Raw genomic sequence first — 21,189 nt, 5'->3', positions numbered from 1 at the left:
GTCCAATTACTTTGGAGCCTCTGAACATGAAGGGACTCCGAGAAATGGCGATCATTTCTGAAAGTTGAATGCCATACTTGGGTTAAAACCTGAGATAGACGGCCAGGATGCCCACAGAATGGAAGGGCGGGAGAAGGCAACCTCTTTGTGACATTACTTTCTCCAAGGCATTAGATGGCAGCTTCCCTGCAGTGTAGCGATGCCCCATATTCCCGCAGGGCACCGCGGGACGTGGTTTTATATCACAGCCCTGCTGGGTACCGTGGGTGCCACCAGCGGACGCTGCGATAGGACCTGGGGAGTCAGGTCTTCCCCATAGTCCAGAAATACGAAGTCACGAGGACGGAAGCCCCAAAGTACTTCTGGGCTGATTAAAGAACTTGAGGTCTCCTTCTGACCCGGAAGTGCTGGCAAGTCACGAGAGAGGAAGGGAGGACTATTGAAAAGACTGCTGAAGACCCGGGTGGAGAGATGTTGAAGAGTCGGGTGGAGGTGGACAAGGCTTGCTGGGAGGTGCGGAGGAGACAACAGAATTGTACTGATTAGTGTAATTACTTGCCGGTTTATTGTGGCTGCGGTGCTTGGGGAGCACAGTTACAAAGAAGAAAATAATGAATGAAAGGATCTTCTTGGTGCTTTTATCTGCTGTCCTAACGGTCTGTCTGTTGGGCTTAAAGGGGCAATAGTGTCACTTAGGGGTCCACAACCCCTTAAAGCTTAACGTCTATACTTCTGTCACATCTTCATTGCTTAATTTCAAATCCACTTTGGTGGTATACAGAGAGAACTTTACAAAAATTGCATTCTTCTTCTTTCAGCTGCTCCCGTTAGGTGTCACCACAGCAGATCATCTTGGTCCATCTCTTTCTGTCATCTCGCTCTGTCACCCCCAGCATGTCCTCTCTCACCACATCCATAAACCTTCTCTTAGGCCTTCCTCTTCCCTGGCAGATCTATCCTTAGCCCCCTTCTCCCATTATACCCAGCATCTCTCCAAACCAACACAATCTCGCTTCTCTGACTTTGTCTCCTAACCGTCCCACCTGAGCTGACCCTCTAATGTCCTCATTTCTAATCCTGTCCATCCTCGTCACACCCAATGCCAATCTTAACATCTTTAGCTCTGCCACCTCCAGCTCTGTCTCCTGTGCCACCGTTTCCAGCCCATATAAGATAGCTGGTCTCACTACTGTCCTGTAGACCTTCCCTGTCACTCTTGCTGATACCCGTCTGTCACCAATCACTCCTGACACTCTTCTCCACCCTGCCTGCACTCTTCTTCACTTCTCTTCCACAGTCCCCGTTACTCTGTACTGTTGATCCCAGATATTTAAACTCACCCACCTTCACCAACTCTACTCCCTCATCCTCTGCTCTCCACTGCCCTCCCTCTCATTCACACACATGTATTCTGTCGTGGTGGTCCTACTGACCTTCATTCCGCTCCTCTCATATCTCCACCTCTCCATGTCTAAATACTTATGGACCTAACAGTACGTATATACAGGAAGTGTCGGAGAGGACAGACAGGCCTTACAGCCAATTTGGTTGCTGGTACCTTTTCCCGGCTGGTAGAGATGCTGCTCCTAGGGCCATATATTCCCCCTGTACACAGGGTGGCAGCATCTCTCTGGTGGACCTCCCATTTGTAACCCCACAGGGCATATTGGGGTATCTCCATCGGGCCCAAAAGTACTTCCAATATGCAATGCTTGGACCCCAGAAGTACTCTCAGCTCTGGCGTGGAAGACACCACCTCATCTGCACCAGAGGATCAGAGTCGGGAGGCAGCAGACGACACTCGTGGAGGAGAAAGATGGAAGGCGACTAACTGTGTGTTATTGACTGAGCTGGACCGACTTCACATGTGGAGAAGTTAATATATGATAATCCATCCATTATCCAACCCGCTATATCCGAACTACAGGGTCACGAGGGTCTGCTGGAGCCAATCCGAGCCAACACAGGGCGCAAGGCAGGAAACAAACCCCGGGCAGGACACCAGCCCACCGCAGTAATCCTTCTATATAAAAGCGGTCGGGATTGTCCTTCCGTCCTGTGAGTGCTACGCAGGCGCGGAGTTTCACACATGCCAGGTCCCATTTTGCAATGCATGATGGGAAATGTAGTTTCGTTTTTCCAGGTAAAAGATGATTTTCTACTCCAGACTGTGCGATATCTTCTTCTTCTTTCTTACTATATAAAAGCGGTCGGGATTGTCCTTCCGTCCCGTTAGTGGAAAGCGTAGCGGTATTCCGCTTATCACAGACTTACTACTTGCAGCTTGATGCGGCGCGTGATGTGAGCAGAGTTCTGGTGCTCCTATCGTTCCCTTGCTTTTGTGTGCGATGCGCTGGAAAAATAGACAAAAATTATGTCTCTGGAAATAATTCATGTTGATGGAGTACAAATGCCTCACCGCGTAGTAAATATCAGGGGGGTTCAAAAGGGCGACCTCAATATAGGAAAAAAGTTTACATTTCATCACAAAAATAACAGAAACTACGAGTATTAAAGTAATACCGCTCAAATGCAATATAACCAAATTAATGAGTTTGTATAAAATATCAAAATTGATCGACATACTGAATTGCCTTAAGTGGTCAACTTAAAAGTCGGTCGCCTTAAAAGGCGGGTCAGCCTAGTATATCATAAACTCCGTTTTATTTCACCTGAAATTGTGTCTGGTGTTTGGGGATGTGGGGCACCCCCTGGTAGTCAAAACACACACACCAATAAATCTGAACCCAAACTTGTAAAGCAGGTACAGTTAAGGTAGGCAAGGCACACAGACAGCTCTCCTGACAAGAAAATTCATACAATGCAACGCGGCTGAAAGTCAAACAGCTCGGTTAACTTCGACAAAAGCGCTGAAAGAGGAGCCGGTGTTCATTTTCACAATTGCAGGACTCGAATTGGCCACCAGGTGGTGCACAAAGCACAGGCAAACACAAGCAGAGCGAAAAATGGGAGACCCAAAACATGGCGACCTCAGACTTGACAAAAAAAAAGGCACTTCCACTGTAAACCATTGAAAAACCTCCAGCTTGAGCAAAGAAACGTCCTCCAAGAACCTTTACAAATACAAAAAATACGTACTGACCAGAAAAAACACAAGGCTCAAAAAAAAAAAAAAAAAAAAAGAGCAAAAGGGTTTGAGAAGAAGGCAGTCCAACGAAACCAAATCGGATCCTAAAATGTGCAAATCGTAATCCAGAAACAACAGCTTAAAAACATAAATAAAAAGAAGATCCTTCAGGTGTCTCCACACGTTGTCTTATATGCCGGGCCACTCAAACCCTTCTCTCTGATCCCACAATGTCTCGGCTGTACGTTTCAGGTCGTCGTCGGTGCTGAAAGGTAAACCGGCGCTCCGGTCTGAGGTGGGGTGCGCTCTGGAGCTGCTTTGAATCCCTCAAGTCTGACCAGTCTCCCTGGACCCCCATAGCTTGGTGCTGCCACCTCCATGCCTCATCACAGGGCTGGTATTAGGCAGGCAGGTGATGAGCCGGGCACGGTCTTCTCCAGAAACACTGTTTGGAGTTCTGCCCACACAGTTCAATTTTTGTCTCATCAGACCAGACAACTGGCAAGTGAAGCCCCCTAGTATTGTAATACACACACACACACACACACACATAATATAGGCCTACATATGTTATATTAGCGGGCTTTGCCCCCTGCTTGCTTTACTAGCTAACTGCCACCCGGCCACCGCTACGCACCAGCCATTTTGCGTCTTTGCCGCTCGCGTATGAGGAGCGAATGTACAATTTACACAGATTGTTATTATGCATATGTAACCATTCCAATTAAAATAGACCTAACTATTTTACATTACAGTGAGTAATTAACCAGAGTAAAAAAAGCAGTAAAACTTGATACATTTGAAAGAAAATTGTTTCATGTTGCATTAGAGGTATTCGTTGCGTTATACATTTTCATTCGGTTTGGCTTTGAAATTAACACGCAAATAGTTTTTAAACTTCTGTCCATCTCTGCCGCTCGCGTATGTGGATTTCACTTTCACCAAACAACAAATCTTTGAATTCTCGCGGATACGCCTCTTAATTGGGAAGGCGCACATCTTTTCTCAGATGGCAACACGAATTGGACGATCTACAAATCTCTGACTGAAAGTTTAAATACAACAATACAATATATTCAATCTTTTCGCTGTTCCGTTATTTCACCGCGTAATTTCCGTTTGTTTGCGCGTATCCAATCTTTACTACCATTTTTTTGATACTTTTGAATTTTCATACTTTCATAATCTCTAACCTGCGCTGCATGTGTATGGCACCAACGTTTCTGAACCTCTTTACAACGTTCTACTTTGTCTTCTACTCTTTGTCTTTTATTTCCAGCCCCAGGCCTGGTTAAATCTCTTGGCCTAAAGACTCGTCTCACGTCATCTCTCTGAAAAAGTCACATCTCATCCCAAGATTTTATATATAAATATATCTCTTAATATTTATATAATATATAAATGAATAAATGGGGGCGGCACGGTGGCGCAGTGGTAGCGCTGCCGCCTCACAGCAAGGTCCTCCCTGCGTGGAGTTTGCATGTTCTCCCCGTGTCTGCATGGGTTTCCTCCCACAATCCAAAGACACGCAGTTTAGTTGCATTGGTGGTCCTAAATTGTCCCTGGGGTGTCTGTGTGTGCCCTGCCAGGGGTTTGTCTTGCACCCGGTGTGGGCTCCAGCAGAACCTCGTGACCCTGTAGTTAGGATATAGCAGGTTGGATAATGGATGAAAGAGAGAGAGGAGGTTAGGGGCACACGCTGATATCACCCCTCCAAATACAACAGGACCATCTAAATGGTATTTCAGCCTCAGTAGATTATATATTTTTACGTTCTTCTATACAAAGTATAGGGCAAATATTGGAATCCTCCAAAAATTCAATTTTGTGATTTTGATTTATTGTTTTAGACCTCCCAGAGTCCAAAGATACAGACAGACAGACAGAATTCTAAAACCTGGTGTGTGTGTCTGTGTGTATAGACACGATAGCCTGAGTTCCCTTTCACTTCGGTCAACCAAATTTTGCATACAAGTATTAGGTAGGCAAAGCAGATTTCTATCACGTTTTGAGAGATCTCCGCTAACCAGAGGTGGTACTTTACCTGAAACGTTTCCCCAAAAATATTAAAAATTTGATAATTTCACATCGACAGGTTGTGGAGGGGGAGAACGTAAAGCAAAAAAAAACCAAAAGGGTCAAAACTCGTGGCCGATTGCTGGAGCGATTAGCCTTTAGTAGAGCAGCAGCAGCAGCAGCAGCATCAGGCAGCACAGGGGCTGTGGACCTCACCAACGTGTCTGTCTGAGGCCTTGTATTTAACAAACCATAATAGAATGGGAAAAAATTGAAGGTGTAAAGCGCTTGCGTTCCTTATAGTTTGTCGCTGTATTCTATGCATTGCACTTTTGGATGAACATTCATGGATTGTCAGCTGTCATGTGCACAGAGCCGTCCCGACAACTTAAGAGGAACGAAAATCAAACAAGACAGAAATCAGGACAACAACTAAAGACAAAATGAAGTGAGCCACAGAGTCGCTGGGTTTGTCACATTACATGACTGGCTTCATGGAGCCCACGCCGCCGCTCACCGCCAACAACTCACTAAGGTGAAGTAAAGGAGAGGAAACTTAAACACACACACACACACACACACACACACACACAGACACACAGAGACATGGCCTAATGTCACCTTCCTTTAAAGAACTTAATCACTCCTGAAAAGGAACAAAAAAAAAAATAAATTATGAACACAGGGAAGGGAAAAAAAAAAAAGTGGGACATAAACCAGTATGGTACAAAGAGGGAGCCACAAACATGCAAGGCCTCCCAGTTACAGCTATGGCCGCAGGGTGTACACAACATGCGAGTCTCAATCACATTGTGATAAGTCAGCAGTGGATAAAAAGAAAATGTCGGGACTCCTGTCACTTCTGCAGGATGTGTGGTGTCGGAGTTCACTCGACTCGCCCTTGGTACTACCAATACACGTGAACCTCGGGTCACGAACGCCTCTGAACACGTACAAATCGGGTTACGACCAAAAAGTTTGCCAAAAAACTTTTGCATCTGTTCACGACCGCACACTCGGGTGACGAACAGGCCAGTTTCCCTTCCGGTTTGTACGCACCGGTGATTTGCGCACGTGTTCAGTCTCTCCCTCGTTCTCGGTCAGACGTGCGTCGCGCAGGGAGACTCTCCCTCAAAACTGAAGCTTCCTGCTCACTTCCTTCATACCAGAACTCGACTCGTGCAAGGTTGGTTTTCTTGGTTGTTTATGGTTAGTTTCTGTATAAATTAAGGTCATAAGTAAATTAATTTCAAGTTTTCATTTTTTTCCCTGTGCCTAAAACTCGTTAAAAAAAAAAGTGTTTACAGCGAGCAGATCGTAAGGCCGTAGCGTGAAGTCCTGCAGTGTTAGTTTTCTCTGTTCAAGATTTTCTCAGTGTTATTCAATATTTTTACATTTAGTTTACTATTACACTGTGCATTCTATGGTATAATTAACTATTTTTGTGCTTAAAAATCTTGAAAAAAAAAAATATTTACATACAATCTTATGAAGAAATTACTTCAGGTCACGGCCAAATTGGGTTGCAACCTGAGTTTTGGAACGAATTTCAGTTGTGACCTGAGGTTCCACTGTACTGTATAAAAATTAAAATAAAAGGTGAGTGCCGTTATATTTTCGGCATTATGTTATCAACCAGACACGGACATATACTGCTCAAAAGAATTAAAGGAACACTTTTTAATCGGAGTATAGCATCAAGTCAATGAAACTTATGGGATGTTAATCTGGTCAGTTAAGTAGCAGAGGGGGTTGTTAATCAGTTTCAGCTGCTGTGGTGTTAATGAAATTAACAACAGATGCACTAGAGGGGCAACAATGAGATGACCCCCAAAACAGGAATGGTTTAACAGGTGGAGGCCACTGACATTTTTCCCTCCTCATCTTTTCTGACTGTTTCTTCACTAGTTTTGCATTTGGCTACAGTCAGTGTCACTACTGGTAGCATGAGGCGATACCTGGACCCTACAGAGGTTGCACAGGTAGTCCAACTTCTCCAGGATGGCACATCAATACGTGTCATTGCCAGAAGGTTTGCTGTGTCTCCCTGCACAGTCTCAAGGGCATGGAGGAGATTCTAGGAGACAAGCAGTTACTCTAGGAGAGCTGGAGAGGGCCATAGAAGGTCCATAACCCATCAGCAGGACCAGTATCTGCTCCTTTGGGCAAGGAGGAACAGGATGAGCACTGCCAGAGCCCAACAAAATGACCTCCAGCAGGCCACTGGTGTGAATGTCTCTGACCAAACAACCAGAAAGACTTCATGAGGGTGACCCAAGGGCCCCATGTCCTCTAATGGGCCCTGAGCTCACTGCCCAGCAGCATGCAGCTCGATTGGCATTCGCCATAGAATACCAGAATTGGCAGATGCACCACTGGTGCCCTGTGCTTTTTACAGATGAGAGCAGGTTCACCCTGAGCACGTGACAGAAGTGAAAGGGTCTGGAGAAGCCATGGAGAACATTATGCTGCCTGTAACATCATTCAGCATGAGCAGTTTGGTGGTGGGTTAATGATTGTCTGGGGAGGCATATCCATGGAGGGTCACACAGACCGCTACAGGCTTGACAAAGGCACCTTGGCTGCCATTAGGTATCAGGATGAAATCCTTGGACCCATTGTCAGACCCTATGCTGGTACAGTGGCTCCTGGTGCACGACAATTCCTGGCCTCATGTGGTGAGAGTATGCAGGCAGTTCCTGGAGGATGAAGGAATTGATACCATTGACTGGCCACCACACTTTTCTGACCTAAATCCAAAAGAACACCTCTGGGACATTATGTTTTGGTCCATCCAATGCCACCAGGTTGCACCTCAGACTGTCCAGGAGCTCAGTGATGCCCTGGTCCAGATCTGGGAGGAGATCCCCACAACACCATCTGTCATCTCATTAGAAGCATGCACCGATGTTGTCAGGCATGTATACAAGAACACAGGGGCCATACAAAGTGCTGCGTACAATTTTGAGTTGCTGCAATTAAATTTGGGCAAAATGGACTAGCCTGCCACATCATTTTTTCACTCTGATTTTTGGAGCGTCTTTGAATTCAGGGCTCTGTAGGTTGATCATTTTCATTTCCATCAAACGATGTGGCATCCTTTCGTTCCTAACACATTACCCAGTCTATACCAGTATAGATATCCAGGAGGATTTCTTTTTCCCATTGTTTTCAAAGTGTTCCTTTAATTTTTTTGAGCAGTTTATTTGGTTTACTTGGTTCTCTGACATCCCTGCACTACAGACCGAGATATGAAAGGCACTATATAATGATTGACATCTTGATCTGGATAGATAGGAAAGGCGCCATTATAATGATACAGTAGATTCATTCACTATAAACTTGGGTAGATATCGTCACATGTGCAAAACCCGTTGAAATGGTCCATTATAATAATACGTTTTATTTATGTAGCGCCTTTCATACACTCAAGGACACTTTACAATTCAATACACACATTAACAAGAAAATACATACACGAAAAAGAATAATACTCATTGAAGAGATGCGTTTTTAACAAAAGTTTGAAATGAATAATTCATTTTTCCTTGCGAAGGCCGAGCTTTCCAAATTTTAGACGCCGAGTGCTCTGCCCCCCCGTAGTTACTAAGCTGTATTTAGGTACGGCGAGAGTGTAAGGAAGCAGCGACTCCGACAGATAACGAGCGGCTAAACCATGAAGGGCTTTAAAGGTGAGGAGAATAATTTGATGTTGGATTCTTGAAAGGACTGGCGACCAATGCAAAGCATAGAGGAGGGCAGTGATGTGAGCAGACGTTTTAATGTGTGTAAGGAGACGAGCAGCAGAGTTCTGAACATACTGTAATCTACGGATATATTTAGTCGGGAGGCTATAAAACAAAAGCATTGCAACAGTCCAGACGGGTAGGGAGGATGAGAGCGTGAATCGGTGTCCTTCACACGGAGGGCAGAATGCAGAAGATGAAGAAAAGCCGTCTGTACGATTGAGCCGACGTGCGATTGAAAAGTAAGAAGCTGATCAAAGATGACACCCAAATTACGGACTGATGCTGAAGGTTCAACCAGGATCCCAGCGACGTCACAAAGGGTAGAGAGGACAGATTTGCCACCAGCTCATGAGACTTCGGTTTTATCAGGATTGCGTTCTGTCATCCAATGGTTGATTTCCCAAATGCAGTCAGTCAGTCAGTGCGTCAGGTGAAGACGTTGCAGTTGCCTCAACACTTCTATAAAGTTGTGTGCCATCGACATAGCAGTGTAAGCTCAGACCATACAGATGAATAATCTCACCTAATGGGGGCGCAGAGATGTTAAAGACCGAGAACTGACCCTTGACGGCTACCTTGTGCAAGTGAAGTAGACGCAGATTTGTGTTCCCTAATGAAGACCTGATACTGGCGATCACCGAGGTGTGATGTGAACCGAGAAAGAGCAGAACCAGGAGATACCAAGAGCTGAAAGTCGGGACAGCAAAATGGAGAACTAGAAGAGCGGCCATCCCAGAATCTGCGGTTAATAAGGAAGTCATTGGCTACACTCAAGTAGAGCAGTTTCAGTGCATTGTGGGGCTCCGAGCAGGTTATATAAATTTAAATAATCATTGAGTTGAGCAGCAACAACCTTTTCTAAGATCTTAGTCATAAATGGAAGATTAGAAATTAGGCGAGAACATTTGAGCTGTAAGGGGGCCGAGCCAGGTTATTTTTTAAAGCAGCAGCGTCGGTTTTTAAAATCACTTGGAACAACACGGGCGCGGAAACTTCAGTTGATAAAGTGAGAAATGGGGGCACAAAGTGTGTCAGTGCAAGCCTTCATCAGTAAGGTAGGGGCAGGCAGATCGATTTAATTTAGACTAGGGGGCTCTGCCGCCTGCTCGCTTCGCTCGACCACCCCCGGGTTTGGTTTACCGGATATACAATTTAAAGAGATTGTTATTTTCATGGGAATTGTTACATATTACTTTAAAAACTTTTGTAAAAACGATACTTATTTCTGTCCCCGGGCACAGTGTTGTGAAGAGCTGGGCGGTTGAACACACGCCAAGGAGATGCCGTCGGATCATCTGCTGGCGAGCTGCCTGTCCTGCTTGTCGTCGTTTTAAGAGCTGGGAGCACACACTGCGTGTCTGCCGAAAGCAATCCAACAACTGCGAGGCAAGATGTCCGTGGACTTGTTTTAAATGATGGCTCACGGCCTTGTCTCGCGTGACGTTGTACAAACAAACACTTGTCCTTTATTTCCGGCCCCGGGCGCGGTTACATCTCTTTCTCGCAGGACGTATAACGCTGCTCGTGTTGTGAGGGGGGTGGCGGCTGCCCGTCAAACATTTTAAAGCCGGTCCAGCCGCTGTCCTTTTTGCCACTTTGTGTCTCTGCTGCTCGACTTGTGAAGAGGGGAGGTTAGGGTGGCTGAACGTACACAAGGAGAAGAGGTCGGATCATCTGCTGCTGGCGAGCTGCGTGTTTTGCTTGTCATTGTTTTAAGAGCCTGCGGTGGGTTGGCACCCTGCCCAGGATTGGTTCCTGCCTTGTGCCCTGTGTTGGCTGGGATTGGCTCCAGCAGACCCCCCATGACCCTGTATTCGGATTCAGCGGGTTAGAAAAATGGATGGATGGATGGATGTTTTAAGAGCTGGGAGCAAGTTAAAGTGTCTCTCGCGGGACTTCAGATTGTCTTCGTCTCCATAGTCTGCCTCCCCAAGATTTTTTTTTTTTTTTAAGTAATAGAGAGATATTACGTCAGCAATATAAGTTGGTGTAGTGGAGTCAAATTTAGATAAATAAACTGGAGATTTTTTTTTTTGCTCTTTATTTCACCTTATACAATTTCTTGTATTAGGAATTTGTTAGTTTTCGCATACCCCATGTGGTCAGAGGACAGGGTCGGCCATTGTACAGCACACCCTTGGAGCAATTACAGATTAAGGGTCCTGCTCAAGGGCCCAGCAGAGTAGGATCTCTTTTGGCAGTGACAGGGATTCGAACCGGCAACCTTCGGGATACCAGCGCAGACCCTTAGCCTCAGAGCCACCACTCCACCCTACAAGTACGAGTATTTACAAGTATAATCAGTCGACAGAGATGAGGAATGGTTAGTAGAGAAACTTTGATATATGGTCATACATTGTTGATTACAGTGCTCAACAGAGGAATAAGGATTTTAACAGCAGGTTGACAAAGTCTCTTAACTGTATTAAAAAGAGATCTAGGGCGACAATACCAAAGTCGACAAGAGTCTGAACGGGCCGCCGATAAGACGCATCTGTGTTCCTTCAGGTGTTCGGTGTATGGCAGGGTCGTGAACAGCCGCACCAGTCTTCTTCCAGAGCCTTTCCAAGCGGCGACCACATTGTTTCATGGTACGCAATTCTGCTGTAAACCATGGAGATGACCGGATGTCCATTTCATGCGAGAGTCAACACGTAACACATCACCAATCCAACCCCGGCATCCTGCGCATGCAAACATCCATCCATCATCCAACCCGCTATATCCTAACACAGGGTCACGGGGGTCTGCTGGAGCCAATCCCAGCCAACACAGGGCGCAAGGCAGGAAACAAACCCCGGGCAGGGCACACACACACGGGACAATTCAGGATTGCCAGCGCACCTAACCTGCATGTCTTTGGGAGCAAACCCAGGTCTCCGTACTGCGAGGCAGCAGCGCTACCCACAGCGCCACCGTGCCGCCCCTGCCAACATTCATTTCAATCAAAGTGACCGATGGAGACGCTCACAGCAAGGAGACCCAGGTTTGCATCCCAGGTCCTCTCTGCACGTTTTGTATGCTCTCCCCGTGTCAGCGTGGGTTTCCTCAGGGAGCTCCAGTGTCCTCCCACAATCCATAGGCGTGCAGGTCAGGTGGACTGGCGAGGAGTGTGTGTCTGGCACCCTGTCCAGGGGTCTCCTCCTGCCTTGCACCCCTATGCCAACTGTAATTGGCAAAAGCCCCGTTCCCCCATGACCCCCTGCTCAAGAATACGCAAGTTAGAAAATGACAGGAAATCCACAAAAGGTTGCGTTTACAATAAAATCTGCCATTGACTTTTTCTGATTTGTCCTCATGAGTAAGAGGAGAACACTCTGCGGTTTCCACTTCATTACGAGTTGAATTACTGAAATCCCATTTGCTTTGGGGACGAGGAGGAAGGAATCCGGTTGTCCTCAAATCAAACTTTCAAGGACTTGGAGACGGGAGTCCCGTCACGCCTCGCCTCAGCCACTGGGGCCGTCACGGCAGTTGTGTGACTAATCACAAAATTATTTCCGAGTTTTCACGCCGACTTTCAAGGCTCATGTTGCTTTGCGCAAGACGAAGATGATTTTGGCAGCCATTCAACATAAATCAAAGCCAGAATATGAACAGGAACGGCCAGTGAAAAACTTAAACATGACAGACCCCGGCAGCGCTGGGTTGCCCCCCTCCAGAAATGAGCAGGGATTTGATAAATTCATCAAATTTGCTTTACGACCGGGTGACATAATGGGCCCTTTACTCCCCCACTGTGGGTCACAGGGTGGGTGGGGAGTGACTGAGATTACCAGGCAGGCAGCCCCCCATTAAATTTTAAATGGTGTATGGGACACTGGTTATTGATACTAAGCTGGAACCCGAGATCAGCCTTCAGGCTTATAAACGACTAGCCGTCCCCCGTGGCTCTGCCCGTGTAATAGTGAAACGGGACAAACTTTAAAAATCAATAAAAATAAAAGAAAAATGTCATTCTGGCCAAGTGGAAGGTAGCTATGCTCTAATGTCAAACGTTGGCACTGTACCTGATGGCATTCAGCTCTGACGGGACAGTTACAACCGTGATATCTGTGCCAATCAGCAACTACCCTCTAAAACACACGTAGCTCTGATCTCTCCCTCTCAAAAGCGTCAGACGTTACTCCTTAACCGTCTGTAGATGATAAAGTCTGCTGAACAAACAGGTAGCGCTAGCTAAGCGGAAGCGAGGTGCGCTCCAACACGTGGCGACAGGGAGAGCAACTCAAATGGAGGCTGGCGTGTGACGGAGGAGGGCCCTGCGCGGCTCCCCACTCCTGACATCACACGTCCCCCTCCCCTCCCCTCGGCCTCAGATCTGCACAAATAAATCGGTGCCGCAGGCGAACTGTGAGGTTTAGTGCGATAAGAGAAGTCGCAAAATCAACCGGAATGTTCAAGCAAATTCTAGCAAAAAAAAAAGCCTATCTAAATCTGTGAAGTAGTTCTCTTAAGACAAACAGACATGAAAGGCACTATATAACAGATAGGACAGACTCTACTCCACTGCCAAAAGTATTGGGACGCCTGCCTTTACACACACATGAACTTTAATGACCTCCCATTCCTATTAGTATGGAGTCGGCCCACCCTTTACAGCTCTAACAGCTTCTGGGAAGGCTCTCCATGAGGTGCAGGACGGAGTGTGTTGATGGGAATGTTGGACCAGGAGACCCTCTGGGAGGTCAGGCACCGAGGGTGGATGAGAAGGCCTGGCTGGCTCACTCACTCGCAGTCCTATCAGGTGGAGGTCAGGGTTCCTCCATTTCTTTATAGACCTTGATTTGTGCCCTGGTGTGTGTGTGTGTGTGTGTGTGTGTGTGTGTGCAGGTCATGTTGCCATCCCCACAAAGTTGGGAGCATGAAATTGTCCAAAATGGCTTTGTATGCTGAAGCATTAAGAGGTCCTTTCACTGGAACTAAGGGGCCCAACCCCACACCATAATCCCCCCCTCCACCAAACTTTACAATGCCGTCAGGCGAGTCCCGTTCTCCTGGCCGGACTCGTCCATCGGATTGTGTGATTCGTCACGTCTGCACTGCTCTCAAGTCCAGTTGGGTCTGGTGGGCTTTACACCGCTGCATCGGACGCACTGCACTTGGTGACGTGAGCTGCTCGGCCATGAAGACCCATTCATTCCATGAAGCTCTCTCTCTACGCCGCACTCTTTTTGAGCTTTCGGAGGTCTGTAGCTATGGACTCTTCAGAAAGTTGGCAACTTCTGCCCACCTCAGCATGTGCTGTCCCTGCTCTGTGACTTGACATGGCCTACCACTTTGTTGTTCCCAATTGCGTCCTCTTTGTTATAAGGCCACTGACAGTTGACCGGGGAGTATTTAGTAGCCAGGACATGTCATGAATGGACTTACTGCACAGGTGGCATCCTATCACGGTGCCACACTTGAATTCACCAAGAGCGACCCGCTCTGTCACAAATGTGTTGAAGCCAGCAGTCTGCATGCCAAGGGGCTCGATGTTACACACCTGTGACCATGGAAGGGTTTGGGACACCTGACTTCAGTGATTTGGAAAGGGGGGAGTGGGGGGTCCTGATACTTTAGTGTATCCATATGGAGAATCAAGCAGTTCTTTTTATGGTGTGCAGGCAAACAATCAAGAAAATGACAATGCGGTGGGCTCAGTGATCAATTTGTATTTTACACCAGGACCGCTGGTATGAGGGCTGGCACAGAAGTGCAGTGCTGGTGCTGCCACTGCTTGATCAGGAGACCAGGGTCCACGGCGTTTGTTTCTTATCAACACTCTGGCTTTGCAAAAATAGTGAAAGGTGAGACCTTCCACAAACACAGGTCTCCAATTCCGAATGGCAAGCCCAAGTCAAAATGGACAATAAGGAGAACCATCAAAACTCTTGACAAGTCCACGATATATATTATTGGACGAGCTCTGCTGCAAATGTTCCGGGGGAGCCACCATGGACAGCTCAATACCTCCCCCAGGACGCTTGGTGGCAGCCTCCCTGGCCGATGTTCATTTCCCAGTCTCCCGCGTGGCTCCATGGGACATGGAGTTCTCCACAGCCTGGTTGGGAGATGGTGTGGCCGCTAGGGGGTGCTGCCAAGACTCAACACCATGGCTGGACGAGTCATCAGCCCCACCCGGAGGTGCAATTGGGACCAGGCGGTCAAGCACCTGGAACACGTCTGGGTGGGCTATAAAACGGGCCGGCCTCCACCACTAAAGGGCCAGAATCGGGCGGAGGAGAACAAGGCTGCCGGAGAGGAGTGGTGGTGCAAGGTGAAGAGTTGTTGCTGTTGGGACTGTGCTGGGCCTGTGGGACACGGGGGAGACGTGCCCCACGGCTGAAGAAAAATAAAAAGACTGTTGATTTTACATGTGTCTCTACGTCAGTCTGTGCTGGGTCGGGCGCTATATAGTGCCCCATCACAATATTTTTTATATATATATATAAAAAAAGAACGATTATAATCACAAGAGAGCGAAAAAAAAAAGTTAGAAAAAGACAAAAGTCCAAAACAATTCACAGGAATGGCAGAAAAGGTCAAACGTTGCAAAACAAAAGCTATCAGAAAACACTAAACTTTCAAGCCCACCCGAGTGCATTCAAATGAGTCAAAAAGGGCGTCGACTTCCCTGGCTACGTTTATTGTTCATGGCAATGGATTTGGAGTTTGGCTCCGCCTCTTGGTCACCCACCCACAAACAATTTTCAGTTGTCGCCTTCATTTAACACAACGTTAGCGAATCTGAGGCGGCCATCTAGTTGGACGCCCACAGTGACTGAAGTCCAGCTAGTCTGCAGCTCGCCCCTCAGACAGGTAGGTTTGATTTGGTTTTTAGTTTGGGGGGGGGGAGCTCTGTGACCCCAAAGCGCCAACCAATGAATGCAGTGATGAGGAATAAGCAAACGCAGCGGTTTTAGACTTCTTCGGTCTGCCATCTTGTGTTTTACGCGTTACAACCTAATAGTACAAAGAAAAGAAAGGGGCGCCGACCGCGGCTGAACTCGCCATACCTGTGAACTCTTCAGACAGAATCGGCGCCATAAGACAGACAGCACACTGTTGTCACTAAAACGACTGCGCTGAAAAGTCAGTGCACAGTCAATAAATGTGATGTGCCCAGCAACCTTCAATTACGTAAATGGACACGGTCAGGCAATGAGATCAGCAAGAGCCTACAACTAGACGTCATACAGTGGTGTGAAAAACTATTTGCCCCCTTCCTGATTTCTTATTCTTTTGCAGGTTTGTCACACAAAATGTTTCTGATCATCAAACACATTTAACCATTAGTCAAATATAACACAAGTAAACACAAAATGCAGTTTTTAAATGATGGTTTTTATTATTTAGAGAGAAAAAAATCCAAACCTACATGGCCCTGTGTGAAAAAGTAATTGCCCCCTTGTTCAAAAATCACCTAACTGTGGTGTATCACACCTGAGTTCAATTTCCGTAGCCACCCCCAGGCCTGATTACTGCCACACCTGTTTCAATCAAGAAATCACTTAAATAGGAGCTGCCTGACACAGAGAAGTAGACCAAAAGCACCTCAAAAGCTAGACATCATGCCAAGATCCAAAGAAATTCAGGAACAAATGAGAACAGAAGTCATTGAGATCTATCAGTCTGGTAAAGGTTATAAAGCCATTTCTAAAGCTTTGGGACTCCAGCGAACCACAGTGAGAGCCATTATCCACAAATGGCAAAAACATGGAACAGTGGTGAACCTTCCCAGGAGTGGCCGGCCGACCAAAATTACCCCAAGAGCGCTGAGACGACTCATCCGAGAGGTCACAAAAGACCCCAGGACAACGTCTAAAGAACTGCAGGCCTCAATTAAGGTCAGTGTTCACGACTCCACCATAAGAAAGAGACTGGGCAAAAACGGCCTGCATGGCAGATTTCCAAGACGCAAACCACTGTTAAGCAAAAAGAACATTAGGGCTCGTCTCAGTTTTGCTAAGAAACATCTCAATGATTGCCAAGACTTTTGGGAAAATACCTTGTGGACTGATGAGACAAAAGTTGAACTTTTAGGAAGGCAAATGTCCCGTTACATCTGGCGTAAAAGGAACACGCATTTCAGAAAAAGAACATCATACCAACAGTAAAATATGGTGGTGGTAGTGTGATGGTCTGGGGTTGTTTTGCTGCTTCAGGACCTGGAAGGCTTGCTGTGATAGATGGAACCATGAATTCTACTGTCTACCAAAAAATCCTAAAGGAGAATGTCCGGCCATCTGTTCGTCAACTCAAGCTGAAGCGATCTTGGGTGCTGCCACAGGACAATGACCCAAAACACACCAGCAAATCCACCTCTGAATAGCTGAAGAAAAACAAAATGAAGACTTTGGAGTGGCCTAGTCAAAGTCCTGACCTGAATCCAATTGAGATGCTATGGCATGACCTTAAAAAGGCGGTTCATGCTAGAAAACCCTCAAATAAAGCTGAATTACAACAATTCTGCAAAGATGAGTGGGCCAAAATTCCTCCAGAGCGCTGTAAAAGACTCATTGCAAGTTATCGCAAACGCTTGATTGCAGTTATTGCTGCTAAGGGTGGCCCAACCAGTTATTAGGTTCAGGGGGCAATTACTTTTTCACACAGGGCCATGTAGGTTTGGATTTTTTTTCTCCTAAATAATAAAAACCATCATTTAAAAACTGCATTTTGTGTTTACTTGTGTTATATTTGACTAATGGTTAAATGTGTTTGATGATCAGAATCATTTTGTGTGACAAACATGCAAAAGAATAAGAAATCAGGAAGGGGGCAAATAGTTTTTCACACCACTGTAATTGTTGTGATCTTGGAGGTCCTAAAGCACACAAGTAAAAAAAAAAAAAAGCCTACTAGAGGGGGATATCACTAGAAATAACAGCTAGCACCGAATCTTCAGAAAACAAGTTTGCTCTTCGGTAACGAACACAAGGAGCAAAAAGGAATTGCCCACAAAAAACACAAAGGCAGACCACCGCAAATAAAGTAATCCAGAGATGAAGTCAAACACACAGAGCGTATACCAAAGGCACAAGCACAGCCAAAACTCACAAGCAACTCACCCGACTCCTGAGCGCATTCACAAAGAGCCGCCAGGAACGGTGGGAGACCCCCCGGCTTTAAAGGGCAGGGGTTGGCAGGTGGCGCCACCCACAGAACAAGGAGCGCTCATCGGCAGAGACAAAGCCTAAAATAAAGAGCGACTCACATGAATTCAGACACGAGCGTCGGTACACTTTGCGCCTCGGGATCCAAGTGACCTGAACTGTTCTAGAACATTTCAGTCAGCGATTCTTTCGCGAGCGGATGCTGATCTTTCCGATTATCAAATAGGTCTTTACGACAGCAGAATTCATTCATTGCAGAATTCCGGTGTTTGGAGGCCTCTTCCTCCTGCACAATTTGGCTCAAAACGTAATTGGCACGTCATCACCTCCTGACAGGCTTCAGTTTCGAGTCTGCCGTTTTTCTGTCAAGTCGTTTTTAGCTCCAGACCGTCCTCAAAAAACGGACACTTATCAGAAACCCTAAATCATCGGAAATCGACATTTTTGACAAATCTAAAGCTTTCGTTCCTCCCCTCATAGACGAGAGATTATGGTGGCGGAGGGCGCAAAGGAAAAAATGAACACAAAACAAGCACGAGCCATGAATTTGGAGTGGAGCCTTCATCACGACATGCCAGTAACGGGACAGGAGCTTTAGGTGAGCTGGCGTCATTTAGGTGGCCCTATGTGTGTGTGTGTGTTCACGGTGTGACAGACAGGCGCCCTCTACAGGTGTTGCCCCTGCCTCACACCTGATGATTGCCAGCCTGTGACCCAATGCTGGATAAGCGGGTTAAGAAAATGGACCCTCGGTACGGGCACTTCTTAAAACGCAGCCAATTAAAAGGAAAGGGTAATTTGTACTTGATGTGGCTCCTCTCACCACAAGGACAGCTACACGGGCATAATAAAGTGCAGTTCAGGAGTGCCATCATGACAAATGACAGACGAGCCAACAGCCACGGGGTGCGACAGGCTGGAGTTTGAACATCAGAACTAAACTTTCAAACCGCGACTACCAAAATCATTGCTCTTTTCATTTCATCTTAATAGGATTGTCACAAGTGAGCCTGCTCGGACGAGAGGGGGCGCCACTGCCAACTCCGTCATCGCCTCTCCCACCGCCGTGCCAAGAAGCCATTTCGCCCTGCCCCTTCCGGTCCAGCCAGGCGGTCCCAAAAGGAGGCGTCATTCCGACCGCCTCCCTGCATTCATTTTTGAAGGGACGCACGCCTATCGGGCGGTAGTTCGGTTCGATTCCGGACGATAAAATGGGAACAACCCGGTTGGCACCCCAAAATTTCTTTGCTGGGGGTCCTGAGCTGTCCATTTCCAGAAATGGTCACATGATGAACCAATAAGGCACTATATAACTTGGTAGGATACAGAAGTATGTAAAGGGCCAGCACTTTGCACCCCAAGTGGAAATTTAAATTGTTAAAATAAGCAGCTTGAAGCATAAAGTGCACAATAAAACAATCACATCTTATAAAGAAATAAATGGTCTAAAATGTGGAGCACTACAATGCTAAATGTTTACCCCTTGGTTAATTGCTGCAGTGCCCGACTTGTAGGTTCCATGCCCTCCTCCTCCTCCCTGCAGTTTAAAATTAGCCTGCCCACCTCCCAGTTGCCTCTTTCTGCCCAGACACACGCAGCCACCCCCGGTGCCAGATCCCCCATGGCAGCTCCACTCCTCACTCACCATGTTTGCCATAGTAGTTCTCGTCGTCCTCCCTCATGCTTTCTCAGAGTTGGGCTGCCCAGCTGTCTGCTCGGAGTTTCTCCGTCCGTCACTCCCTCTCACACGCACATAAACACACACACACACACACACACACACACTTACAGACCGCCTGGCACACCTCACTTCCTCTTCCTGTTTTGCAGCTGTAAGGGAACCAGTTTGACTGGACTGGAGTGGGAGCCCTGATAGCCGCAGCCTCCCTGCGCTGATAACTTCGGAGGAGACGCCCTCTGGGGATTAGGAAGGCAGACGAGGGAGGGCTTTTATGTGGGCCTCTCCCTCCACACCCCCTTCTGCCTTTTCACGCCCATCTGCTTTAACCGCCCCCCCCTTCCCCTCTTAGGGTCTTCCACGCTCGCTGCTGTGCTGCTTGTCTCAATTGAACTCCAACCCTGACTGACGTCACCTCGTTTACACGCCGTGTCCTGCCAGGTGCTCTCTGTCTCCCCGCCCACATTCGGTATTTAATGATTTTTCTTTTTTGTTTTAATTTGCATTGAATTCTTATTTATTTATTTTTGCCTGTATTGCAGGGGTCCCCAACTCAAGTCCTGGAGGGCTGCAGTGGCTGCAGGTTTTCATTCTAACCCTTTTCTTAATTAGTGACCAGGTTTTTGCTGCTAATTAACTTCTTTTGTCTTAGCTTTAATTAACTTGAGTCAGACCCCTTAGTTCAGGGGTGTCAGACTCCGGGCCTGGTGGGCCACAGCGGCTGCAGGTTTTCATTCTCAGCTTTTTCCAGTTTTCACTGCTAATTAACTTCTTTTTTCCCTTCATTTCCCTGTTTTTAAGGATTCAGCCCTCTGAATTGATTTGTTTCTCCATTAAATGGCAGCCAATCAGAAATGAGACGTGAAACGAGCCGACAGGTGAGCAGCTAAACCGGGATTTCAATTTCACTCCAATCATTTTATTTCTTTCAATTCTTGCTGTTAATTAAACTCGTTATTTAATTCCACGGCTTGTTGCTGCTCTCATTCTTCCAAAACTGTTGATTTTTCTGTTTTTTTTCTAAAGAAGACCCTCACAACGTTTTGGTGAGCTGAGAGATCAACCTTCACTTTTCTTTATGCAGCACTCGGAGGAAATGCAGACGGACACGGCAACAACATGCAGACGCCTGTCATTCTAACACAGGGGTCCCTAACTCCGGTCCTGGTGGGCCGCAGTGGCTGCAGGTTTTCATTCTAACCCTTTTCTTAATAAGTGACCTGCTTTTGCTCCTAATTAACTTCTTTTGAATTCATTTTAACTGACTTGCTATTGAAGACTCGGACCCCTTAAGTGTTTCTTTTTCCTTATTTAGCAGCCAAACAATAAAGAGATCCCAAATGAGCCAAAAACAACTGGTGTCCATCACACAATATCTGAAAATAAAGAAAGGTGAAGGTCTCAGGAATGCTGATCTGCTCTTAGAAAAGAGAAAACCCACAATTTTAGAACTGTCTGCTATGGCACAGCGACAGCAACAACAAGCCACGGAATTAAAGAGCGAGTTTAATTAACAACAAGACTCGGCGCCTCATTAAGCAGCTGGTTGGAGTTTGAGGC

At 46.7% G+C, this 21,189-nt stretch overlaps 1 protein-coding gene across 3 annotated transcripts in view; it reads right to left on the bottom strand.

Annotated features, from left to right (window-relative positions):
* Positions 1–21,189, bottom strand: part of slc44a2 (solute carrier family 44 member 2) — a 114,220-nt gene that overhangs the window by 57,232 nt on the left and 35,799 nt on the right. The window contains exon 1 of one of the 3 annotated variants that reach the window (XM_039772525.1): positions 19,597–19,924. The exons of the other annotated variants lie outside the window; for them this stretch is intronic. Coding sequence (XP_039628459.1) covers positions 19,597–19,633 — 37 coding nt within the window. The 5' untranslated portion in view covers positions 19,634–19,924. Of the gene's footprint in view, positions 1–19,596; positions 19,925–21,189 lie in introns of those variants that run through there. 3 annotated transcript variants of the gene reach the window in all.

The sequence above is a fragment of the Polypterus senegalus genome, chromosome 12 (assembly GCF_016835505.1).
Source record: "Polypterus senegalus isolate Bchr_013 chromosome 12, ASM1683550v1, whole genome shotgun sequence".
Lineage (NCBI taxonomy): Eukaryota > Metazoa > Chordata > Cladistia > Polypteriformes > Polypteridae > Polypterus > Polypterus senegalus.
This window is presented reverse-complemented; position numbering and strand designations above follow the sequence as displayed.